At 25.8% G+C, this 26,708-nt stretch overlaps 3 protein-coding genes across 5 annotated transcripts; all 3 read right to left on the minus strand.

Annotated features, from left to right (window-relative positions):
* Nucleotides 1–274: 274 nt before the first annotated feature.
* Nucleotides 275–11,760, minus strand: LOC140663247 (uncharacterized). Its single transcript, XM_072887273.1, has 13 exons — nt 11,337–11,760; nt 10,466–10,872; nt 8,973–9,072; nt 8,577–8,678; nt 8,349–8,507; nt 7,906–7,969; nt 5,104–5,414; nt 4,517–4,613; nt 3,427–3,736; nt 2,346–2,445; nt 1,983–2,084; nt 1,709–1,867; nt 275–398 (listed from the first exon to the last, which is right to left on the minus strand). Exons 1-13 carry the CDS (start codon nt 11,628–11,630, stop codon nt 339–341), a joined length of 2,265 nt encoding a protein of 754 aa, XP_072743374.1. The 5' UTR covers nt 11,631–11,760; the 3' UTR covers nt 275–338.
* A 1,111-nt stretch (nt 11,761–12,871) lies between these two features.
* LOC140663248 (uncharacterized) lies at nt 12,872–21,890 on the minus strand. Its single transcript, XM_072887274.1, has 12 exons — nt 21,517–21,890; nt 19,659–20,065; nt 18,594–18,693; nt 18,399–18,500; nt 18,151–18,309; nt 17,284–17,349; nt 16,046–16,384; nt 15,325–15,734; nt 14,845–14,944; nt 13,531–13,632; nt 13,287–13,445; nt 12,872–13,007 (listed from the first exon to the last, which is right to left on the minus strand). Exons 1-12 carry the CDS (start codon nt 21,808–21,810, stop codon nt 12,942–12,944), a joined length of 2,304 nt encoding a protein of 767 aa, XP_072743375.1. The 5' UTR covers nt 21,811–21,890; the 3' UTR covers nt 12,872–12,941.
* A 951-nt stretch (nt 21,891–22,841) lies between these two features.
* LOC140662901 (putative odorant receptor 92a) lies at nt 22,842–26,508 on the minus strand. Of its 3 annotated transcripts, XM_072886604.1 has the most exons (7): nt 26,150–26,508; nt 25,236–25,332; nt 24,929–25,076; nt 24,374–24,473; nt 24,021–24,122; nt 23,786–23,944; nt 22,842–22,949 (listed from the first exon to the last, which is right to left on the minus strand). In XM_072886604.1, exons 1-7 carry the CDS (start codon nt 26,441–26,443, stop codon nt 22,884–22,886), a joined length of 966 nt encoding a protein of 321 aa, XP_072742705.1. In that variant the 5' UTR covers nt 26,444–26,508; the 3' UTR covers nt 22,842–22,883. The 3 variants fall into 3 exon arrangements, with proteins under 3 accessions (XP_072742705.1, XP_072742704.1, XP_072742703.1); XM_072886603.1 differs by having other exon boundaries at nt 24,404–24,473; nt 24,929–25,332; XM_072886602.1 differs by having other exon boundaries at nt 24,929–25,332.
* Between the last annotated feature and the right edge of the window lie 200 nt (nt 26,509–26,708).

Below are 26,708 nucleotides of genomic sequence, written 5' to 3' on the forward strand. Positions count from 1 at the left end.
ATAATTTTAAAAATGTAAAAAAATCATGTAACTGATACATATATACAAAATTACAAAGACATATATAAGTATATATAGTATATATATATATATATATATATATATATATATATATGTACATATATTTAGTCTGATAATAATCACATTACCTCTCTCGTGCAGGTAGAGCGAGTTAATTAAAATTAAACTATCAACGCGACGAGATAAAATGGAAATTATAGAGTTTCAGAATATTCTTGTGTGCAAATTTTATTATAATCCTGTAATTCTATAATATAGCAGATATTCCATAAAAATACAGCTGCGCAAATTTTTACTATAGTTAAAATTTTTTTCTTTTACTGCTGACTCATCATAAGACGCACAAGAGCCATGTATGAAAAAACAGTTGAGATATACTAAAAAAAAAAAAGAAAACCCATATTATTAACTTAAAATCCTAAATATTCCTAATAACGATGTGTGTTTTAATTATTCATGTGGAAAATAAGAAATAAGAAATAAATCATAATTCAGAGCAATTCTTATAAAATGCAATATTAATAATGATATAATAAAAGTAATTATTAAGTTTAGAGAGGATAGTTCATACTCTGACTAACCTTCAAAAGATTTTAATCTCTTTTATTAAAAAATTATAAACAAACGAAGTTTAATGACTAGATCTATTTATTATAATAGAATTTTGTATTAGTTGTATGTTTAAAGATTTCAGATTAAATTAAATTCAGATTAATAAAAATTAAATGGATAGGAGCGGAGCCTCTCCTTCTTTATTTCCATCCAAAAATATTTTAACTTATTGTTGGTGATAAATATTTACACAGCGTGTCCCTCATTTTGCGCTGAAAGCAGATGTGAAATAGAGTGGAAAGTTGAAAACCCATACATAATTATGTATTGACCTCAGGTGTGGTGTAGAGTAGACCTCGCTTCAAATGGAAAGTTGAAAACCATCATGTGAAATCGTGCAATAATAGACTTTGTTTCGTATTGAAAATAGGGGTAGTGTAAGGCAGATCTTATTTTACATAGAAACCGTACGATAATAAAATCGATGGGTTTCACATGGGTTTTCAATTTTCCACGCAAAAAGAGATTTACCCCATACCATCCTACCGCTTTCAGTGCGAAACGAAGGGCAGACTGTATAAAGGTAAATATTTACCATAAAAATTAAAATATCTTGATGTGACAGGGGAGGGATTCTGCTCACACATTTACTGAAATATTTAAATATACAATTAATATAAATTTCATAGCCATAGAAAATCAGATTTCGCATTTAATGTTCTTGTCGTATGATTTAATTGTCAAAAACTTTTTAATAAACAAGGAGCAACAACTAAAACTTGTTAAAGGTTGCTCAGAATCATGTCATATATCATGACCACATATATTAAGATCAGAATAATTAAAGCTGCTTCCTCTAAACTCAATGATTACTAAATGAGATATTAAAACATATGAAAGCTCTATATGCTTTGCATATAGCTCTTATGATATAGCTGCGTATTAATTGACCTAATAATTATGGAAATAAATACAAAAATGGTTAGATATATTTGTATGTATTAAATGAGAATTTTTTAAACAATTTTCTCTCATTCTTGTAAAGTTGTTATTTCGGATTTATGCCCCTATGTTATAAAATTCTCGATATAATATATGTATATAAAAAAATAATTGTTAGAAAGTATGTTCTTACCGAGGCGTAATAATTCATAGATAAATTCGGTAATGCACATGGAATTGAAATAGTGACCGGATGTTGACTTCTTTGTATAACATGCACTAAAATCTTTCGCATGGTCAAATCATTGTTGTACCATAATGAATTGTAGGCGGCAATTGCAATGTCACTACTCTACCAAAAATTTTTAAAAAACACATTAGTAGAAATATTATTATTAATATATATAATATAAAATAATATAACAATATATAAAATATAACAATGCATTTTTATATAAATAACTAACCGTGCTCATTACATTATCAGCTGGCCAAGCATACATATAAAGTTCTACAAAACCGCAAAAAGCTATCATGAGGAACGTCCATTTTACTGACCACGGTTGACGCTATTAAGTGCAAATATCGGGAAAAGATAATATTGTATACATATCCAATAACATATTAATATATTATAATATAATTTATTACATTAAACAAATTTCACTTTAACAAATTTTATGGACGTTTGTGTGTATGTAATTAAAAGAAGTAATCTGCTTTCCGCATAGACAATAAATAAAATTATACAATTTCAAACGAATTTTTTTTATGTAGAATGCATAATAGCTTTAACATAATTAATAACAACAGAGCAAAACATTACTTACGCTCATGAAGGTAAGATAACCAAATATTACAGCACCAGTACTGAAAGTCACACATAATAATGCTACATAACGCACGGCGAACGTCACTTCTTTTGCATATCTGTAAAAGAATATTTATTTTCAGAAAATACAATATAATTATATATCAATTCTTAATTGACATTTATTATGGAATTAATCTATGTACAATATTTCGTCTTGTATATTATTAATAAAAATATGACGACACTAATAAAGATGATCTATTATTAATAAACAATTATAAGATATAGTTCTAAAAAAGATTTTTTTATATAACATATTTTTTACATAACATCTTATATAATAACTATTCAAACACATGTATAAAAAATTTGTAGAACAAATGAAATTTAGTTAGCAAAATAATGTTTAAAAAATGTATTTGTATTATACAATTTGTATAATTTATATAATATAAATGCGCGCGCGCACCACAGACACATACACATACACATATACACATACACATACACACACACAACAAATTCAATTTCACGTAAGTCACAAATCCACACGCATCACATTAACATTGACGCACACATATACCATACACATAATGTCAAAATCCGACCGAGCAATTTCCCCATGGTGCACATCGGATAACGCGAATGTCGGCGATGTTATCAAAAATCTTACAAAATGCAGAGGTGACTATAAAACCCGATACCTCAGTTCCTAGACACGATATAAAGCAATGCTTTTTAAACGTCATTTTAAACGAGAAGTTTCCCACTTTAAAACCAATGTGTTGGTATTTTTGATCTCATCTCTATTTTTTCCATAGACGGCTAGAAAGTCATGAAATTTCGAGAATTTTTTCATGATCTGATTTTAATCCTCACAAGAAAAACAATTTACCGAGGTGGACAATGCAACTATTATTTATCTTAAAGTTGAGACTTCATTCATTAAAACGCGCTAAAGAACATTGTCTTGCGATCCCTTTAACAATAAGCTGAGATAAGCTGGCTTCTTAAATATCGGCAAAATTTGCAAGTTTTAAAGCGCTCCCTAATTGTTTTACGTAGTATATATGTATATATTATACATATAATTGTACCTGAGTAACATATAATGTTCTCGCGTATACTTTATGAGTTCTTTCTTGTTCGTCATCGTACGGAACCGGACAGACAAAATGTGGAATCTGGCGGCTAAAAACCAAAGTAGAAGAGCAGGAAAAGTATTGGCGCTAACTTGTATCACACATTGATAAGCGATCAATATATGATGTGCGTAGATGAGAGTTTTTATTGGTTGATATTGTACGTCAAATGGGTATTCTGCTTCACTCGGAAACGATTGCGACGAAAAAATTGGTGTGGTTATCACGCTAATACCTGTTATTGCCAGCCAACCAAGTATGATACCTACAAATATGCATATAACATATACATATAATATAATATACCTATACATATATACATATTATACACATACACATATGTATATACACATATGTATGTGTATAAGGTAAGGAAATCTAAATTATCATCTTAATTTATAATATTTTTATCTAGAGAAAAATAAGTTAAACAAGGTTGATTTTAAGAAAATATAAAATTAAACGAAGTTTTTTAAAAGGCATTTCAAAAATTTAAAGATTACCTGTGATCTTTTTAAACGTATGATTCTTTAGCAGTATTGTAATACATATTTTTCTCTAAATGCAATTGTCATAAATTGTGACTCTCGTGATTATTTGCAAAAAGAACAAAATAACAAAGGAGAAAAAATCATTTAATAAAATAAATTATATCAGCTTTATTTATTTTTGCATCATTTGTCTTATTGTTTACTATAGCCCGTTTTTTTTACGAGAGAAATTATTCTTTCGATATCTCTGAAATGCCTCCTTAGAAAAAATTTTTATGTAATTCATTTTATGTCTTCCTTAAAATCATAAAAGTTTAGTTTAAGCCATTTTTCTCTTTATAGATAATAACATTAGTGTGTAAATTAAAATAATAATTTCAATTATACACACACACATATACAAAAACCACTATATTCTAATGTAAATATATAAATGAAAACTTCAATTTTTATTTAATATATTTTTAACTTGTTTCAACGAAAAGAAGTGCATAAATAATTGAAGAAAAGTTTATATATTATAAAATATAAATAAGCATATAAATTATACATACCATAAAATGGCTTACATTTATCAACATACTGTTGAAAAATTTTTTTTTCATATTTTTGCGCTTGCTGGTAATAATTCTCCATTTCCAAGACAATAAACTGCACATTTGTCAAAACTTAATATATTAATAATTTTGTTACTACTTTTAAAAAATAATATTTTTTTTAAAGATATTATTAGGTTACTTAGTGTCAGCGTCGATTTGTAGATTTTTTAAAAATATTATATATTTGATTATACACGACAAAACTGCAAAAGATGGCACATAGAAGATAACAAAAATAATTATGTTTAAAAACTATTTATTTTATAAGACAAATACATAAATGTAATTAAACGTACACAACATAAACATTTTTACGATGTAACTTATACATATAAAAAATAAAAATTATTAAAGTTAGAAATAAAGTAATAGTGGTAAGAAAATAATTTTAATCATTTTTAAGAGTGAAAGTTTTGTTTTATCTTAATATGTATTAATCATTGACCATCTCTTATAAAAATTATTGTTGATGATTCAAAGAAGAACATAATTTTTTCATATATATATATATATATATATATATATATATAAATATCTTATACCTGCAAACGTTTATCTTGCAACGCGAAAAGCATCAGCTGTAGCGGAACTTGCGAGATAGCGCTCAATTGGCATCCTAGTTTCATCACAAGTACCACGTTGTCGTTGTGTTTATAGATCGTCCATGCCGCTGCAACGCTAAGTATCACTGAATTCACGCAACAAAAATATCGAAAGGCAGTGCGAAGGAATCTTTGAAGCTTCGTCGCATTCGATGGCAGCGGCCAACAGCACGCGAACGTCAAGTACACTCTCAAAAACCCGATTACTTTATCCAGCGTTACTTTATTCTCCATAATAATACACGAAAATACTTTGGCAACTCAAAATAGATATTTAAGCATAATACGAACTTTAATCATTCTCGCACAAGGTTATTTATTCGTACAAACTGTAATTTGTCATCAGGCGTCAAGCATTATATGCAACTTGCATAAAATATAAAAGCAACATTACCTATATTACATCCTATATTCGGAGCATCAATTTTCGTGGTATTTCAATGTACGTGACATGCTATTAAAAAACATTAGGCTGCTTGGATGACACTGATTACAATCTATAAACTAGTCTGCTAAAATTTAAGTATTGAACTAATAATAATATAATTAAATGTAATTTAAACCTAGTTTTAATATTGCAAGCTTTTTTAATTTTGATATTTCTATGCAATGTTTTCATAAGTCACACATGTTAAATATAATTCACACTGATACCTTTTAAAGTTGTGAAAGTTGTTTTACCTTCTAAAGTGGATGTGTGGAAGCCTAGGTAGGACACTCAAATTGCTCATTATTTTATTTAGATTAATTGAGAGACTTTAGAAGAAATTTCAGGTATAATGTTGAAGTAAAACAGCATTTATACGAAAGTGCTGACAATCTTAAATGAAACGATTATTACCTGGGATTATTGTCTTCACAGAAGAATAATTTTCATCTGTATTGGCGATATAAACACCTCGTTCTGAATTGCTTTTCCCACCATATAAGAAGACAGACGTCATTAATTAATCATACTTATCGAACCTAACGTTGGTTCAACGCTTCTAGATGTTACTGTGCGATTATGTAATTACAGTCTAATAGTATATAATTGTCTAGTAATAATTAAATTCAACATAATGGAGTATAATTAACAATGAAATGGAATTACAGGGTTCTTTGTAGTAATTGACTACAAAGTACGACGAAGTGTATAACTGAAGATAAAGCAAATTCACTCATTGTCGGTAGTGAAATGATATAGACAGGAATAATCTGTATAATTCATTAATAGAACTTATATTTTCATTTAGTGATTATATATTTTACGTACTACAATCAACGTTTATTTTTATCTTTAATTTGTGACTTTTATTACTAATTGACACATAACACAAAAAATAAAATTTTAAATAAAAATTGTACTGTATAATATTAAATTTCAAGAATACAATTCCAAAATACAATTGTATTTATTGATATATAATTACAAATACATACGTTTATACATGTTATATATGTATATTAAAATTTAAAAAATTATTTAGTAAAAATGACTTATTATCATTACCTATTTTTTTCTCTGAAAAGTTACTTATTACTAAACTTAATACTTATTTCTTATAATAAATCGAATGCCATTTGAGTATATTATTTCATCTTACTTATTTAAAAAATAATTTTTTAAACTTTTTTACATTTACCAAAGTTCACCGCATTCATCCTACATATATTGTTCTAGTCTATCACACAGATTTTGCGTTGCTGTTTGCATCATATTGTCTAATATGGCTGTAATTTTTTTTCTATATATTAGTCTTGAATTTGTTAGAAAAAACTGTACAGAAAAAAATGCGGGGATAAATGCGGTGAACTTTGGTAAATGTAAAAAAGTTTAAAAAAATTTTTTATATATAATAAGTAAGATGAAATAATATACTCAAATGGCATTCTATATCCTATTGTTATCTAAGAAGAAATAAATATTTAAGTATTCAAGTTATCATTTATTTATTTTATTTTAAAAATCATCAAGCTTCGGTGGCTCTATATAAAGACCAAGTTAATAACAATTTTATATTTTTAAATTACATTTTTCTTAAACTATTAAAAATATAAAACAATAATTTCAATATGAATATTATTGTTAATATACAAGGGCAGTCTGATAATAAAGGTATAGGCATTGATTATACGTGATGTATATAGGCAACATTGAAATGACGAACCTGTATTATTACAAAGGGGAAAGAGCTAGTAACTATACAAGGGTTGTTGTCTTCCATTTACTAGACTTCAAAGTGCCGCGTACAAATCATATAAATCAACACTTGTACCTGTATTGGTGGATTACTTACGTATATATATTATACATATAAGAATGTGCATGTAAATTTCTATATACTTATATTGAGTTTATTCTTGTGATTTCAAAACTTAGTAACAAGAGTTTATGCAACAAACTGCGTAAGAAAAGTTTATAAATTCTTTTAAAAAAAGATTTTGTTAATCGTATATTATTTTCAAAAAATATTTTTTAAATTTATTATTTAATTTTTATATAATTTTTAATATGAAATAAAATCTGTAATATAAAATTTACTTAAAATTAAATTAAGAATTGAAAATTTTGCTATATTTACTGTTTTAAAAAGTACATTAAAATGGAAAGCATACTATAACATATATATTATTATAATACGCAGATCTTACTTTTATTCCAGAAATCCACTTTTTAATAATTGATAACTGATTGATAGATATAATTATTATATAAAAAAACATTTGTATTGCATAAGTGTAACCGCATATCGTTCAATCAATCGTCATCTTTCTCAAGTATAATCCGAAAAGTGGTTAGATAAGAGAAAGCAGTCGAGACATACTAAAAATATTTTAATAATTATGAATGTTTGCTTTTGATAATTTAAGTAATTAATTGTGTTGTTTATAACAGTAAAAATTATAAAAATTTAGCATGTCAATATATAAATATAAATTTATTTATATATTTGTTATATATTATCTATAGAATTTAATTTTAAAAAATAAATATTTATAAGATATATATATAAGAACAATTCTTTCTGAACAACTTATCTTTGTTTTTAAAATAAAAGCAAATAAAAAATATTTGTGCGAGATAATTAAATACGACAATATCTCAAACATGTATCTAATCAAATAATGCAAAAATAATATCCGTATATTCATAAGCACAAAAATAATAACAAAAAATATTTTAATAAAAATCAGTAACTCACTGAGGCATAATAATTTAACGAAACAGTCGGTAGCATGCAGGGTACGTTTATAGCTATAGGTTGTTGACCACGTAATAAAGTGTGCACAAAATTCTTCTGAAAATCCACTTTCCCGTTATACCACATTGAGTCATACGCCGCGTGTGCAATATTAGTGCTCTAAAATATTAAGTTTAAATATATCATGTTTTCTTCTCGCGCATCTCTACATTTATAAATGTCACTTACTGCACTTAGCAGATGGTCAGCTGGCCACGCGCACAAGTATACTTTTGAGAGAGATGAAAGAAAGAAAACTAAAAATGTTGATTTTACCGACATTGGTTGTCGCTAGTAAAAGAGAAAATCATAATAAACAATATAGCTTCTACGGTATATTTATGCTTTGTTCAAACAATATAAAGATATTTTCGAAAATAAATTACACGATGCGTATGAGAGAGTTATATAAACTAGACTACTATCATGAGAAAGAAACTTGTTAAAATAATGTAAAACATAATATTGATATAAGAATTTTTTGTTTAGTGCTTAATAAACAAAAAATGCATAAATAAAAGAATACATTTTTATAAAATATACACTTATATTTGCATTTTATTAAGCAAAGATAATTATACTTACGCTAAGAAAAGTGCAGCCAGTAAATATGATAACTACTGTACTAATAGTCAATGACGCTAATATTATATATCGAATAGAAAGAGTTACTTTTTTTCCATACCTGAAATAATACATTTATTTTTATAAAGGTCTTATAACTACATAACTAAAAATATTTAATATTATTAAAGCAATAAATCAATATAGTGAAATAAAAACATAAAACGATTAGCATGAACTTGTACGTAAGATATATATGTTGTGCATTTTTTTAAATATAAAAAGTATCTTGTAAATAAAATTTAGAAAAGAAGTTGCTTAGAAAAACTACTTTTGTGAGGATGATCTTATTTAAAAAAGTAATTCCAATCAATGTCTCAGAAATTTAATCATTCGGGTAAAGAATATATATTTGTCTCTTACAAAGTTTTATATTACTCTACATTACCCTCTGTACATTTATATATTGAAACCTCATAAGAGCGCACTGCAAAAGACCTTATTGCATCCCTTTCACACGCTAAGTCTCTCCCTAGTAACATGAGTAGGGATAATAACCCATGTAGCGATTGCACAAAACTACGAACGCAACACCCTTTCCCGTAGAAAATAGAGAAACATATGCAAGTCTCTTTAACAGGAATGAAGGAACCCTGTCAAGAGCGTACCAGAGCCCCACTGCGTTCTTATGAGGTTTCAGTGTATTTATTGTTAGAACAAAATACTAGGGTGTCTCTTTTATGTTTAAAGCTTGTATTTCTTTTACATTTTCTACTTTTTTTAATATGTCTTATAAATTAATTTCATATACGTCTTTAAAATATCGACTACTACACTTTCTACTACTAGTACTAATATTTTTTACTAATACTGATTTTTACTATTTAATATAGGTATAATGTTTCTATTATAATATTAATATAATTCAGTTTATCGATAAAGTTTAAGAAAAATATGCAGAAAAAAAGAACAAAGAAAAGAAGATAAGAGAAAAAGATAACAAAAGAAGAATAGAGAAAAAAAAATTTTAAAAAAATAAAAAAAGAGAAAAAAAGAATAAAGCAAGCAAAAAACAGAGAAAGAGAAAACAAAAAATGAAAAAAATGCGAGAAACAGAGCAGGCGAAACCAGATAAAAAAGATGAAAGATTAAAAAGAATAATAAGAAAATAAAAAAAGCGAAAGAGAGACAAAGATACATTTAAAAAAAGAAAAAATCGGGGTATAACGTGAGAGAGGATGAAAGAAAACTAAAGAAAGAACAAAAGGAAAGAAAGAAAACGGCAAAAGACAAGAAAAAAACTAAAAAATTTAAGAAAAATGAAATTAAAGGACAATAGAAAGAGTAAAAAAAGCGAGAAACAGCAAGAAGAGATAAAATTGCAATCAAAAGAAACAACAAAAATAAACAATATGTATGTGTGTGCAAGTGTGTGTGTGTGTGTATATGTGTGTGCATGAGGTTTCGTATATGTGTGTATATGTGAATACAATATTGATTATTATAATATTTACCACAATAATTCTTGATGTTCTTCTATACATGCACGTAATTCAGCAAATTTCGTGACTGCTCGAAATCTGCTAGATAAGATATCACATCTCGCTGATACGAACCACAATAGAAGCGCGATCATAATGTTTGAGCATACCTGCATATAACTTTGATATATAAGTAGTACGTGATGTAAATAAATGATAGTCTTCAGAGGTTGATAGTCCACTGAAAACGGATATTCTACGGGAAAAGGGAGCAGCTGCGGTTCTACAACAGGACTGAGGATAAACAATATAGCAGTAAGAGTGAAGGCGCACATTGAACCTATATAAATTGATTTACAACTATCAATATAATGATGAAAAACGTCTCTTTCTTTTGGTTTCGCACGCTTGCAATAATCCTCCAATTCATACATCACATACTGCAATTGAATAATGATATTAGATGAGCATCGTGACATGAACAAAATATGTTTGCATATAATATAATTTAAATTTTATATTAACATGTCTTTTTTTTTTTTTAGAAATATGCGTGTATATGTATGTAAATCAGAATTAATAATCTCAAAATATAATTTTTACGAAAAAGAAAAACACAATGATATATAAATAATTGAGTAGTAAATAATGCATTTTTAAATATTATATATAATATTTTTTATAAGTTGCAAATAATTTAATTCAAAAGTTAAATAATATTGATGCATTTAAATAAAAATAGATCATTATACTGTAATTTTGCAAAAAATAACAATAAATAAAAACACACACGTATATATATATATATATATATATATATATATATATATATAAACATATACTTATATTTTTATTATTATTAAATTATGTTTGTCAATTAAAATAATACTATTTAGTTTCTTACTTGGAGACGATCATATTGCACCGAGAAGCAAATTATTTGTACTGGAACCTCTACAGTAGTACAAAACAGGCAAGATAATTTCATTATCAGAAATAAATCTGACCAATTAGTATAAATTGTATATATCATCTCAATCACCATGATTAATCCGTGCAGAACAGAAAAACCACGAAATATTTTATTACATATTTTTTCCCATTTTGTAGCACTTGGTGGTAATGGCCAACAACAAGCAAATAACAAATCGACCTTCAAAAACGCAATAAGTTTCTCTATTGTTAGTGTATCTGTCATTACAATTGTTAGGAGTGTTCTCTTATGCTATTGTTACATGCGTACATATGATTTAAACTGACTTCGTCAACAAAGGGCACTACATGCATTTCGCGCAGGATACATATTATATTTAATTTACCATTCACCTGTACCAGTTGTAAGCATAAAACATTTTACATAATGTACTGCACGTAACCTAACCCCTCTAATGAACATTTCCTGCTTTACAGTTTTGCTTCTGACAGAGTCATGTGCGTAAGTTCACAAATTATTCAAGCAAATAATGTATCGACGTTGAGCTCTAGTGTAATTGTATAATTATCTTCTTACTTCCCTAAGCGTAATTTTAATTATTATGGATGTAGAATGGAGAATAATAGACGGCAATAAAGGAAAATACAAGGTAATCACAAATAATACTATCAGTACAATATTGGTAAATGGGCAAAGTTAGTATTGCCATAATCCATTAAAAAGTTTATATAACATATGTTTGATATATTGTATTGTGAATATGTATGTAATTTTACTAACAATAAGTGTTCTACTAATTAGACACAAAAATTTTAAATCTTTTATGTTCCTCTAAACAAATTTTATGCTAATTACGAGGTAAATTAATTAATTATAATATGTTATTATAAAAATTTTATTAATTCTCCTTTGAATTTACAATTGTATTTGTATAAAAATATAATAATAATTCTCAAATTATTTGTTGTTATTTACATTTACATTTACATTTATTGTTATACAAATATTTCTTGAATTTAAATAATATAATATATTTTCATAAAAAATATATGTATTTTATTATTATATACTAATATTAATATATTTATCTTTATTATTTACAAATATATTAAAAATTAGTTCATTTGTAAAATATTTTGTTATTTATTTACATGTGCATTTACGTCTAACGCTTATATTTGAACTTTTTTCAAATAATGCTAATATTATGTAATATATATCTATATTAATTTCTTTGCATCAATTCTATATAATAATTATTTATGTATAATATTATAGGTTTAAGAAAATTTATATTTACAAATAATTAATAAATCTATCGTAGAATTAAATTCTTAATAATGAATAATAATAAAAAGTAATAAAATAAAAAAAAGTATAAAAAGTAATTTATTGTATGTTATTTTTATTAATTATTTATTGATCCAATATAATTATAAAAGAAAGTAACAGCGAAACATTTATATAATTGTTTTTATTTATACACAAAATTTAATTGCTATATACAATAGTGATGCTTCTCGTTTCATTTCTTATACAACCAAAAAAATCTAAAGAAATTAATTCTATTTTGCATCATATGTTATCTTCAGCAAGAATTATTCGAAATGTCGTGAGAAAAGAGAATGCCGTTGAAATGTACTGTAAAATTATTATTTATTATATATAATATCATATTTAAAATAACTTATAAATGTAAATAAGATATAAGTACATAACAAGATTATTATATACATATGTATATATGTATAACATATTATTCTATACATGTTTATATATGTAAATTATAAAAATGTCTAAAAAGAAAAAGAAAATATGAAGAATTGAAAACACAAAGATGTACGAAGAGATTAAATAATGAAAATTATATTACGCTAAAAAGTAAGTAATGTAATACTATGTAATAGTATGTTCTCTTACGGAGGTATAATGTTGGAATGTTAAAGCTGTTAATAAACCAGGAACTGTTATAATTACAGGTCGTTGACAGCGGAGCAAAGTGTATAACATAATTTTTTGTGACTCAACTTCGTGTTTATACCATAACGAATCATACGCGGCATCCCCGATATCTGAACTCTGTGCAAAATATTTTTTTAAATCTGGATATACTACACTTCTACATTTTATTCGATCGATTAATTTTATTTGTCCTTTCACTTACTATAGTCATCAGATAATCAGCTGGCCAAGCGCATAAAAGTACTTTCATCAATGACGAAACACATACAACAGCGAATTCTGCTTTTACGGACAACGGCAGCTTCTATTTAAAAAATATGTAAATATATTATTATTATATATTTTCTTTTATATTTGCTCGTTATTGCGTCACTGTCAGAACTGTATACGCAAAAATTATGCTGGATTTAGTGAAATTTTTATTTAAGTGCCGATTTACTTTTGATAAACGTATGGAATTTTTTAACATTATGACAGAATTATATTCTCTAAATAATTTGTAAAATAAATATAAGTTAATGAGGTCAATTTTTAATTTTTTTATTTAATTTGAATACTTTATTAAGAGAGTATTTATTCTAAAAATAAAAAATAAGTATTTAAATAAACACAGGGACCCCACCTTTCTCTTGCACACTCCCAAAAATTCTGATCTCGTCTATCTTTGATTTTAAATTAAAATTATAATTTGGATCAGTTTGCTTTTAAGTAGAAATACAGGGAAAGGGTGAAATCCCCTTGCTTACGTCTTTATTTTATAATAAAAATCTTGAAAATATATATCAAGATTAAGAGGATGCTGGATCCTTTTTATTTAGATATCTTCATGTATAGCAGCTTTTAGTATGCACTATTGCGGTGTAATGCGGATAATCAAATTTGCTAATAGAAATGAGCTTAGAACCCTAGATAAAATAAATTTTGTTGCAGAAAATGTTGTGCGGCAATAACATTTTCTGCAACAAATTTTTTTTATCTAGGCTTTTAAGCTCATTTCTAAAAGTTCACAAATATTTTTTCATGCAATTTTGTCCCGGGAGAACCCATTTTATTTTATGTGTATAAATTGCAACTTTTATATTAAGCAAATATATTGTTTTGTTAGATTAGAACTCGATCGGTAATCCAGTATCCCCTTAAGGTTATTGGGACTAAATTTCTTTCTTTAAAAATGTTAGTTTTACTATATTTCAAAATTGCATATCTCAGAAACCAAAAAAAGTTGAAATTAATGTAAAAAGTTGAAAGTTAAAATTAATTTGTAAATATAAGTGGAACATTAAAACATTAACCACAAAATTCAAAGCGTACATTACTTAGGAATATACTTTCTATAATATAAAATAAAAATAAAAATGACCCGTAAGATGTAAATTAATCCGGACATTTACCCTTTAAACATTTAGTTCCTTCTACACTTTAATTGTTTTTTATTCAAGAATATATATGCTACAGTGAAAAATGCATTTCATTTACTTAAAAAAATTATATCATAATATAAGGAATATACACACACGCTGAGAATGGTAACACCGCCAAATACTAGTGAGTAGGTGCTAATGCCAAGAGACGATAACACTACGTAAGAAATAGATAAGCTCACTTCTTGCGCAAATCTGTAACAATATATTATATTATAGCAATTCTATATTTATAATTAATTATGTATGACCAGCGAACATACTTTATAATATTTTTATATAACATAAAATCATATAAGCCACATGAGTCATAAAATTATGTAAGCTTCATATAAATAGATAATTCTATGTGGTTTTATATTTCATATTAATTATACTATGACTTTTTGATAGTTTGAAATGTAATATCATATATCTATGTAAAAAAAAATTCAATGGCTATATAAAAATAAATGTTAAGCGCAAAATTAATAAACATTAATAAAAAATTTTTAACGATTTGATAATCGTATATATTAATTCGATAATTCTTTAATTTGATTTAAACTGTTAACATACTTTAAGAGTTAACATACTTTAAAAGTTCTTGATGTTCATTGATACAGTTTTTCCAGTCAGAGTATTTCGTAGCCATGCGAAATTTGTTGGACAAAATTTCAAATCGCGCTGATGTGAACCATAGTAAAAGGGCAAGAAAAACGTTAGAGCTCACTTGACAATAAGCTTGATATAATCCAAGCGTGTGATGGAAATATATAATTGCTCGCAATGATACCTTATCAATAGAAAATGGATACTTTATTACGAGCGGATACGAATCGGATCCACGAAATAATGGCTCTAAAAATGAACCGAACAGCGCTACGGTAATCATGCCTAATGTCGTTGCGTAAATGTATGTGTATTTATTAACATATTTTTGAAATACATCCTTTTCTTCTGGTTTTATCTGCCGGTAATAATCTTCCATTTGTAAAATTACTGCCTACACAATTAAGAAAATGATACTTAATTTAAGCTATACATATATTTTGTCAAAAATAGATTTTATATAAGAAAAATACATAAATAATTTTCAATTAATATATCTCAGGAATTAATAATAAAACGTTTTAACGGCACTTTGGTGATGTAAAGTCGATATGATCTTTTGATTGCGATGATATACGAATAAAATTGATAAGCTCAATCCCGAAATCTCGAAATACAAAATGTCAAAAAATTCAAAAATATTCTGATCACAATTTATGTACAAATTTTTAATTAGTAGTATAATTACTATAAACGATTTCTTACTTGCAAACGGTCGTGCTGCAGAGTAAACAACAGTATTTGCAACGGAACTTCAAATAATATACCTACTGCGCAGGTTGATTGCATAAACATACGAACATTTTCAATGCGGTAAATAATCGTATATATTAATTCGACAATCAACAATGTTGCGTGCAAGCCTGAGACTACACGAAATATTTTATCGCAAACGATTTCAAATTTTGTTGCATCTCGCGATATTGGCCAACAACAAGCAAATAATAAATCCACCTTCAGAAATGCGATAACTTTCTCCAATGTAATCCTCTTCATACTCGAGGTTGCCTCTCTCGATAGACAATCATGCGTTCCGGTTGAATTGTTTCAATCGGAAATACATATATATCTTCGTAATATTCTCACTTTTTTACAAAGAACTTCGTGTAACATATGAAAAAGATTCAAGAGAAATAAGGGAAGTTATCACATTAATACTCTCCCTGATATACGCCCATAGCATAAAATATCAAAGTGCATATTATCACACATTTAGATGTTATATTTACGGATTATTACTTATTCTTATTTTCCTATCTTTACAGCTTATGCGTAAACGTGTGGATTACTAAATTATGCAGATGCCAAGAGATATACCGACTATGTTCTAATAGTTGTAACCATTTTCTTTGTCTAGTTGTTATCTCTTGTATTATTATCGTAATAATGTTTCTTGGAGTCTACGTTGGTTGAAATAATATCGTAAGTAAGGAAATACAAGACACACAAGAAAATTTTATTAAATGTGTAAATATCCCTTTATTTATATTTAATTTTTCCTTTTATTAATTGATTTTTAAACTTGATAAAAACAATAAAAATATTAGATAACTTAAAACTTACAACGAATAAAAAATGTTAAAGCTTGCAAAAATTATTGTATGTATTTAAATAAAGGAAAAAGAGAAATAAAGTTTTTAATCTATTACAATAAAAATTAAATGACAATTAGATTGAAAATTGAAACACGATGTTGTGTTTTATTTGTTATTTATAAACAAACACAAACAAGATATAATAAAATTAAATTAATGTTGCAATTTTTCACTTTTGTGTGTTCCAGATTGCGAAAGAAATTTAAAAAATAATTGTTGTAGCTTATTTGCATTAATTGTTTTAATATTTTTATTACTCTAAAAAACAATATATTTTCTTATGTTTTTAACTATGGGAAAAAAGGAATTTTTTTGTTCACAAAATATGTTGAACATTCCTTTGAATTATGTTTCCTCATCATCAGATAGAATTATTCGAAATGTTGTTAAATATGAAAATGCCGTCGAAAGGTACTGTAAAATTAAAATTAATTTGTAAATATAAGCAAAACATTAAAATTACAACAATACTAATAATACTATAAATAATCTGGAATTACAATAAACTTACTTGAAGAATTAAAATTCGAAAAGGAAGAACGCACAAAATTAAATACAGAATGTAACGTAATTTATGATACACACACATCAGAAAAATAGATAGATATCTTATATAAAATAAATAAAAAATATAATAATAAAATTTGTTTACACAAAGTTTAATACTTTATAAAAATATTATTTAATAATTTAACATATTTAAACTCTTTTCTTTTTAACAAATAATATTCTTCATATAATATTCGAAGAGTTCGTTGTGCACATTAAAATAAATTAGGACGTTTTTTAAATTAAAAATATATTTAAAAAGAATATTAATATTACTATTAGAAGAAATATTATATATGTATACAATATTAAATTTGTTTTTCTTACTTTTTAAATAAAAAACCTTTTACTAATTATGTAATAATTATGTAATATCAAATTCGTTTTATTTAGATTTCAAAAACTATTGTCAAAATAAACATGACAAAAATATTGTTAAAAATTAGTCAAAAATATTACGAGTTTCTATTTTCAATATTAATTGTTCATACAATGCATTTACAATCAAAAATTAGTTTTTTTTTGCATGAGTGTCTATTAGTTATATCATGAATTACCATTCACACTCTGTAGTTGTGTTCGGGATGCATGCTTTTAGTGCTATGAACGCGTTCCTCGAACGTAGCATATATGTAATTAGAATGACGTTAAAATACGTTATCTTACAGAAGCATAATGTTGAAAAGATAAGGCTTTTAATAACCCAGGAACAGATATAACTACAGGTCTTTGACATCTCAGCAAAGTATATAGCATAATCTTCCGCGACTCAAGGCTTTGATTATACCATAATGAATTGTAAGCAGCTTCACCAATGTTAGAACTCTGGAGAGAGAGAGAAATACGTTTTAAAAATTCACAACTAGTATTATATTTTATGTAATATTTTTAGATAATTTTATTTCTAGACTCACTGTTCTCATTAGATGATCAGCTGGCCAAGCACATAGAAGTACTTTTGTCAATGATGTAGAACATACAATTATATATTGAAGCTTTACGGATGGTGGTAATCGCTATTTAAAAAATGTTAGATAAAATATATAACTAAATCTTATTTAAGAGAGAGTTAATTAAAACAATTGTAATAAAAAAATGTAGATACACACACTGAGAAATGTAACGCCACCGAATACTAACGCTACAGTACTAACACCGAGTGATGATAACACTACGTGTGCGATGGAATCACTCATTTTTTTAGCAAATCTGTAACGATTTATTTTAATAATATATAAGAATTCTGCGGTTAAATAATCATACGAAAAGACATAGTAATAAAAAATTACATTAACATAATTTTATAAGATTTTCACTATATAGAATGATTCTAAGTAAAAATAACCATGAACATTTTAATCATCTCTATATGCAAAAATCCGCTGTTTCAATAGTAATAGAATATATGTGGACATATATAAAATAAAACAAGTTTTTACAGATAAATAAATTAATATATATCGCGAAAAGCGAATAGGAAATGTACCTGTAATATATTAAACTATAAATTAAACATTTCACGAGATGTTTAATAAATTAAAATTCGTAAACATAATATTTATATATGATTAAAAAAAATTAATGTTACAGATTGCATTGAATGCAATCTGTATTATTATTTTGCGAATAATAACGCAAAATAATACAATAAATATAGTAATGCTAAACATCCTAGACTCTTTTTAGTATAAAATTTTAGTACAAAATATAGAAAAATAGAATACAGTAAAATAACTCAATAAAAAATAAAATTTTTAATACAAAAATATTATTGTGCTTATAAGAGCATTAAAATGTGGCAGAATAAAAAGAGATAACGATTTATATAAAAGATAATTGCATTTAAAAAATTATTACAACTAAAATGTTATCGATTAAATTCCCGAAAATTATGATTTTGAAGAATAATTTCTACAAACTATTAGATTCATTCTTTTGAAATAAATAATACTTTCTACAACATATTTTTATATCATCGAAAACCAAGATAATAAATATTTAGAAAATATTTAAAATAAAACATCACAAAAAAGTCTATGGTACAACTTTAATAATCAATAGAAATCAAAACTACAAGGGTATCAAATTTAATGCAAGATTTGTTTCTCTATAATTATAAATAAAATTGATCAATTTGCGCTGAAATCTTGTTAATCTTGACTTTTAATCTTTACCTTAAAATTTCTTGATGTTCTTGTATATATGTTTTCCATTCAGAGTACCTCGTGACTGTACGGAATTTGTTGGACAAAATCTCAAAACGTGCCGTTGTAAACCATAGTAGAAGAGCGAGATAAACATTAGCGCTTACTTGACAAGTGACTTGATACATACCGAGTGCTTGATGAAAATAGATCATCGCTGTCATCGGCTGATAGTCAACGCGAAATGGATACTCTATCTCTAACGGAAACATACGAGATTGAATCAAAGGCACTGAAAGCGAACCAATTAAAGATGCAGCAGTCAAAACTAAGACAGTTCCGTACAATAATATATATTTATTAATATATTGTTGGAATACGTCCTTTTCCTCAACATTTGCTCGTTTATAACAGTCTTCCATTTTGTAAATTACATTCTGTAAATTTAGAATGAGAAAGAAAAAAAATATAATCATTCTTTATTCCTAATATTACAAAATATGGTTGATGTAAAAAGCATTCGATTTATTTTTAAAATATAGGATAGAGAAGAAAATATATTACAATTGAAAAAAGATTATGTAAACATAAGTTAAAAATGTAGACTAAAACTTTTCGTGAGAGGTTTTATTTGTAAAAAAAATCAACATATTTAAAAATCGATAACATAGTATACATTTAGGGTATATATATTATATAATACATTAACTTGTAAAAATTTAATAGCCTAATTGTAATGTTTGTAGTAAAACATATGTATGTAACACTATCTGACAATAATTCGTTCCGTTCCCCTAGTTAAACACAAGGGAAATGGAATATACGTGTGAAATAAAGAAAATCATACTTTGTACATATGACATTATTGCGCACATATACATAACACACACAATCATATTATAGGATTTTATAATATTAGGAGGATTTTATAATATAGGAGTGTAAGCTCGAAATCGCAACTTTACAAGAATAAAAAGACTGGTAACTTTAAAATTCATATTTGATATAAGAATACATGTAAATATGTTTGTATTTATTTCCATAATTATTAATTCAATTAGTACGCAGTTCTATTATAAAATACAAGATGTAATCAGTATGTACTTTAATATTTCAAAAAAATTGAGGATGTTATATCTTTAATATAAAAAAAGAATAAATATCCTCATTTTAATTGCTAAAACCATTCCAATGACTATGATCTTAATTATGACATATATAGATTGCCAAAATTACAACTCTGACAAGGAGTAATCTTTAAAAGGTTTTTAGCAAGCGCTCAATATTTATTTAAAAGTTATTAACAAATAAAAATTAATTTTGAAACATTTCCTAGTGAATAGAAAAGTAATACCTGAGAAACTTATAATTGTATAGTCTCACATATGGGTTGCAACTATCTACAATGTGAGTTCTACCTCACCAGGTGTTTTCACTACGAGCAAAACGAAATCTATAATTATACAGTTCGACATATGTAGGTTTGCGTGTGCACTCTTATTCCTGCACAATGTTTTCATTAAATAAATAATAGATGCTGACTAAAATCTTTTAAAGGTTTTTCAAAGTTGTGACATATGTCACATCAACAACATATGTCAAGATCAAAATAACTACAAATGCCTCCGATAATTTCGAAATATTTATATTTATTTTATGTATAAAATTATGTATGGTCATATGTGCAATGTATATGCGTAATAATACAATATATATCAATAATTATATCAATATAATATTTTATAATATATTTTCTTATTTTATTGCAATATATATACAATGTTTATATATGCGTAAAATATTAATATGATCTATTTATTTTCTGTGCGTATTATTGATATAGTATGCATAATTAATATATAAAAATAGAAGTTGTTGTTTCTCTTACTTGTAAACGATCATGCTGATGCGTAAATAAATATATCTGCAACGGAACTTCACAAAAAATACCTAATGCACAAGCTAATTGCATAATCAAAATTGCATTATCAAGATGATTACTGATCGAATATGCCAATTCGACAATTATAAATGCACCGTTTACACCTGATAAGAATCGAAATATTCTATCACGAATTATCTGAAATTTTGTAGCACTTGGTGGTAAAGGCCAACAACAAGCAAACATTAAATCCACCCTAAGGAAAGCAATAATTTTATCCAACGTCGGTGCAGGTCTCATATTAACTATTATTGCATTTTCTTTCACATGCGTGTTTAAACCGCAATTATTCTACAAAGAATTGTAATGCAATATGTAACATGAGGGAAGAAACTCGAAGACAGCATGTGTAAGATTACACATACAGTAATCATATTAAATATATCTCAAGTGAAATATTATGGCATTTATTTCTTTCGCATTTTCTTTGCTTTCAATACTATGCAAAGAATTAATAAATTATAAGACAGGCGAGAGTATTTTACCGGTGTATAATGCGTTTTATAGCACTTATTTCTGGTTTGAATTATTTTGTCTATGTTTGTTTGAAACAAAACTGCATAAAGAGTCGTCTGCAAGTATAGAACTCATGTTGTAATTAACTGCTGTGTTATTGAAAAATGTACTCTGCTAACAAAAACGAAGAAACTTCAACGAATGCTATTTTTCGAACGTATAAATGGAGAATAAAAAAAAGGAAGATTTTAAACGTAAAAACTATCTTTGTAATTTCTCTTTCTTATACATATGCGTAGCTTATAGTAAAATAGAATTCGCATAATTTATACTTATATATAAAAGTATAAAGTAAATTTATAAATATATATATTTTTTTTAAATGGCAATAAAAATATTATTTGTTAAAAAAATAATAGTTTGAAGCTTTTTATTGAATAAAAGTGCGTTTAAAATAAAATATTTCCATATACAATGATAACGTTAATATATAACTTATATAAAAATGTAAACTTTGCTTATTTCAAATTATACTAACTGAAATTGTTTGAACTGTCTAACGCTGCAAGATTTTTAGCTTCTGCATAAATTAAATTATTTTATTATTTAAAAACTTTATGTAAAACATTTGAATAATAATAACAACATACATAGATAAAGTCTAAATAAATGTAAATATAAAACATTAAATAATAATAATAATGTATGCAAAATTCGAACATTTAAATCAAATTTACAAAAATTTACAAAATATTGTATATTTATTTTCTTCTAGAAAAAAAATATTATTATAATTGATGCATTTTATATATTGCATAGACATTTATTTCGAAATAATACACATTTATCATTTCCAATTAGTCCATATCATTAGAAAGAATTGCTCGAAATGACGTCAGATAAGAAAATGCCATGGATACATACTGTAAAAATTATTTTAAAAATCTCTATAAAATCCGCTATTTTTTAAATTAAAATATTTTCTTTTTAAAAATAAAAGTAAATACCACACACATCCACACACGTTAAAAAGGAAAGATAAAAAAATATATACATAATATACATAATTATAATTTTATAATTATATAATATATATAATCTTATTTTTATAATTATACAAATATTATATAATATTTTTTTGTTAATTTCTTATTATATTTTTTATATTTTATATAACATATAAGTCATAATAAATATATAAAAATGTAGCAATAATAACAAATAGGTAGCGATAAAATTTGCAACATACAGTTAACAGAAGTAGTATTTGTAGTATATATTCTATTTTTAGAAGTAGTATATATTCTATTTTTTGGAAGAATTTTATATAGAAAAGAAAAAAAACTTTAATTCTTTCATAGACATAGTATATCTAGACCAAGCGTTACTTTTTATTTGAGGAGTGGAAATAGATATGCTCGCGTTTATATGCTAACAAGAAGAATGGGAGCGAAAACAACACAAGTGCAAAAGAGAATACATCCACTTCTCTCAACACTCGTTCTAGACATACTATATCTATGAATTTTTTGCAACGTGTGTTATTCAATAAAAATACACACACAATAATAAATTCATATAAATGAAAAGAATATATCTCTATAGAAACATTTTTAGCAATATCTGCCTTTATATCAAATTATTTCAAATAAAGTGGAGTATGTAAATATTTTTGATCCACATTGCATATCTTAAAATGAAAGATAAGATGCAATATCTTTAACTATGATTAAAGCGACACTACAATACACTATCTTACAGATGCGTAATGTTGCAAAGATAAAGCCGCGACCAACCCAGGAACAGATACAATAACAGGCCGTTGACTTCGAAATAAAGTGTACAACATAAGCTTTTGTGTAGCAGTTCCATATTCATACCATAATGAATTATACGCAGCATCCCCAACATAAGAACTCTGTAATATAATTTGAATCTTTAAAAGTCCATAACAAACGTTTATAATATAATTAATTTTATTTATTAAAACTTACCATACTCATTAAATGATCAGCTGGCCAAGTGCATAAAAATACTTTTGACAATGATGAACAACATACAATCGAATATTGCATTTTTACAATCATTGGAAATTGCTGTTTTAAAAAATAATGTATAATATATGTACGCACGTACTATAGTAAATAGCACTAGAAGTTACATATAAACAATACACACATGAAAAAATCTTTTTAAATCAATATCGACTTGTGTAACGCAAATGATTTTTTGTAATCAATTTGTTTTTATAAGTAGCTGTATATTACGTGACAATAAATTATACTTTTGCTTTTTAAAATATATTTTATAATTTAAAAATAAATTAATAAAATAAATGTATACAAACGCCGAGAAAAGTAAGACCGCTGAATACTACCGTTATAGTGCTAACACCTAGCGATGATAACGTTATGTATGAAAGCGAAATAGTTACTTGTTTCGTAAACCTGTAATGATTTATTAAGCTACATAAAAATGATATAATTATATATACACATATACATATGTCTACAAATATACTTGTTAATAATGCAGCCTGCTGCCGTCATTATAATTATATACAAATTAGTTTAAAAAAATTTAAGTAGTTGAAAATATAAGTATTTTTAAATAAAAAGATTTTAATTATTATTTACTTAAAACAATTTCTTAAATAATTTATTTCAGTTCGTCGATAACGTTTTCTTTAATTTATAATATGTAGTCTTTCATAACTATAATATCAGACATAAAAATATATAAAATTAATAAAATTAATGTCATAAGACATATTTAATAAGAAAACAAATTTAAAAAAACTTTTTTTACATAATAGACTAATTGCTCAATTATATATTCATTATATATTTATTATTTAGGTATATTATATATTATAAGATATTGAGTTTAATTTCAAATTTACTTTAAAAGCTCTTGATGCTCTCGTACACACGCTTTCCAGTCAGAATGTTCTGTAGCCATACGAAATTTATTAGCCAAAATTTCAAATCTAGCCGTTGGAAACCAAAGTAAAAGAGCAAGAAAAACTGTGGCACAGACTTGAGCATACACTTGATACAAAGCAAATGACTGATGTAAATAAATAATTCCTCTCATTGGTTGATAATCGATAGAAAATGGATACTCTAATTCTAATACGGGCTGAGCCAGCACCAGTGGCACTAAAATCAAAGCAACTACAGTTACGGTCATTAATATCAATGTTATACCATAAATTGCTATATGTTTATTTATATATTCCTGTATTACATCCCTTTCTATTGGATTTGCATGTTTGTTGAAATTTTCCATCTTCAAAATTATATTCTGCAATATTATTAACAATAATTTTAAGCAGTTATATTATTAAATTTTATGCTCATAAAATAATTTTATTTAACTTGAGGAATAATATATATAAGAAAAATTTGTTTACATTAGCAAACACCTTGCCGATGACCTTGACATGTAGAGGGTACATTTCTATAATTAAAAGGTTTTTGAGTTTTTTGTTACATACAATCATTTAAAATCGCCAGCTAAAATCTTTGCAACATTACTCAGAGTGATGGTCTTGATAACATATACTAAAATTATTGAAATCGGAGGATGATCCGTATATCTGTATAATTACCAAATATTATTTTTATAATATTTCAAAATCGTGTATCTCAGAAACTAAAAGAGACCGCTGCAAAATTTAAAGCGTATATTACATAGGAAAGTATCCTTTACAATATATGTCAAAGTCAAGGTCATCAGCACGGGGTCCATTAATGTAAACATTTATAAAAAATTTTAATCTAATTATATATATAAATAATATATATAATATTATATATAAAAAAAATTTTTTAGTTCTGATATAAGTAATTTATTTTAAATGTAACTGTAATTAAATATGATCCGCGTTGTGTCTAATACCTAAAGTTTTAACTTTTTTTAAAAATATATAGTGCACACATATCACGTGTAGAATATTTTGAAATCAACGTTTTCAATATCTCAAATATTTATACATAGTTTATATTTATATTAATATAAATTTGTATTATATTTGCTAGATTTCCATTTTAGTTACGCTCGTAACAGTTAATACATTTGTTATAAAAATATAAAAATGTATACAATTTATTTCTCTTACTTGCAAACGATCGTACTCTCGCGTAAACAGATATATTTGCACTGGAATTTCACATAAGGTGCCTAAGACACAGCTTAGTTGTATTAGCACCAACGTATTGTCATACTGAGTAATAATCCTATATGCTACCGTACATATTATTAGCATCGCATGCAAACTATTGAACAAACGAAAAAACTTATCATAAATGATTTGCAATTTTGTTGCAGTGGGTGGTAGCGGCCAACAGCATGCGAAAGTTAAATGCATTCTCAAGAAAGCGATGAGTTTTTCGAATGTTACGGAGTATGCCATAATAATTTTGGTAAGCTTCCTCGATTCACAAACTCCACGTAGTATCGTCTACTTTGAATAACTCCCTCGTGACTATATTTTCACCCATACGAGAAAAACTAAAGCGTGATAAATAGAAAGAACACTTTACTATAGATATAATCTCTCTTTCACAATATTACTTCAATAAATCTACCATAGATACAATAATGCATGCAATTCTGCGAATAAATATTAGAAAAAATACATGTTTTTTTCTACTGAAAACACTAAATATAACTACTTG

The sequence above is a fragment of the Anoplolepis gracilipes genome, chromosome 2 (assembly GCF_047496725.1).
Source record: "Anoplolepis gracilipes chromosome 2, ASM4749672v1, whole genome shotgun sequence".
Lineage (NCBI taxonomy): Eukaryota > Metazoa > Arthropoda > Insecta > Hymenoptera > Formicidae > Anoplolepis > Anoplolepis gracilipes.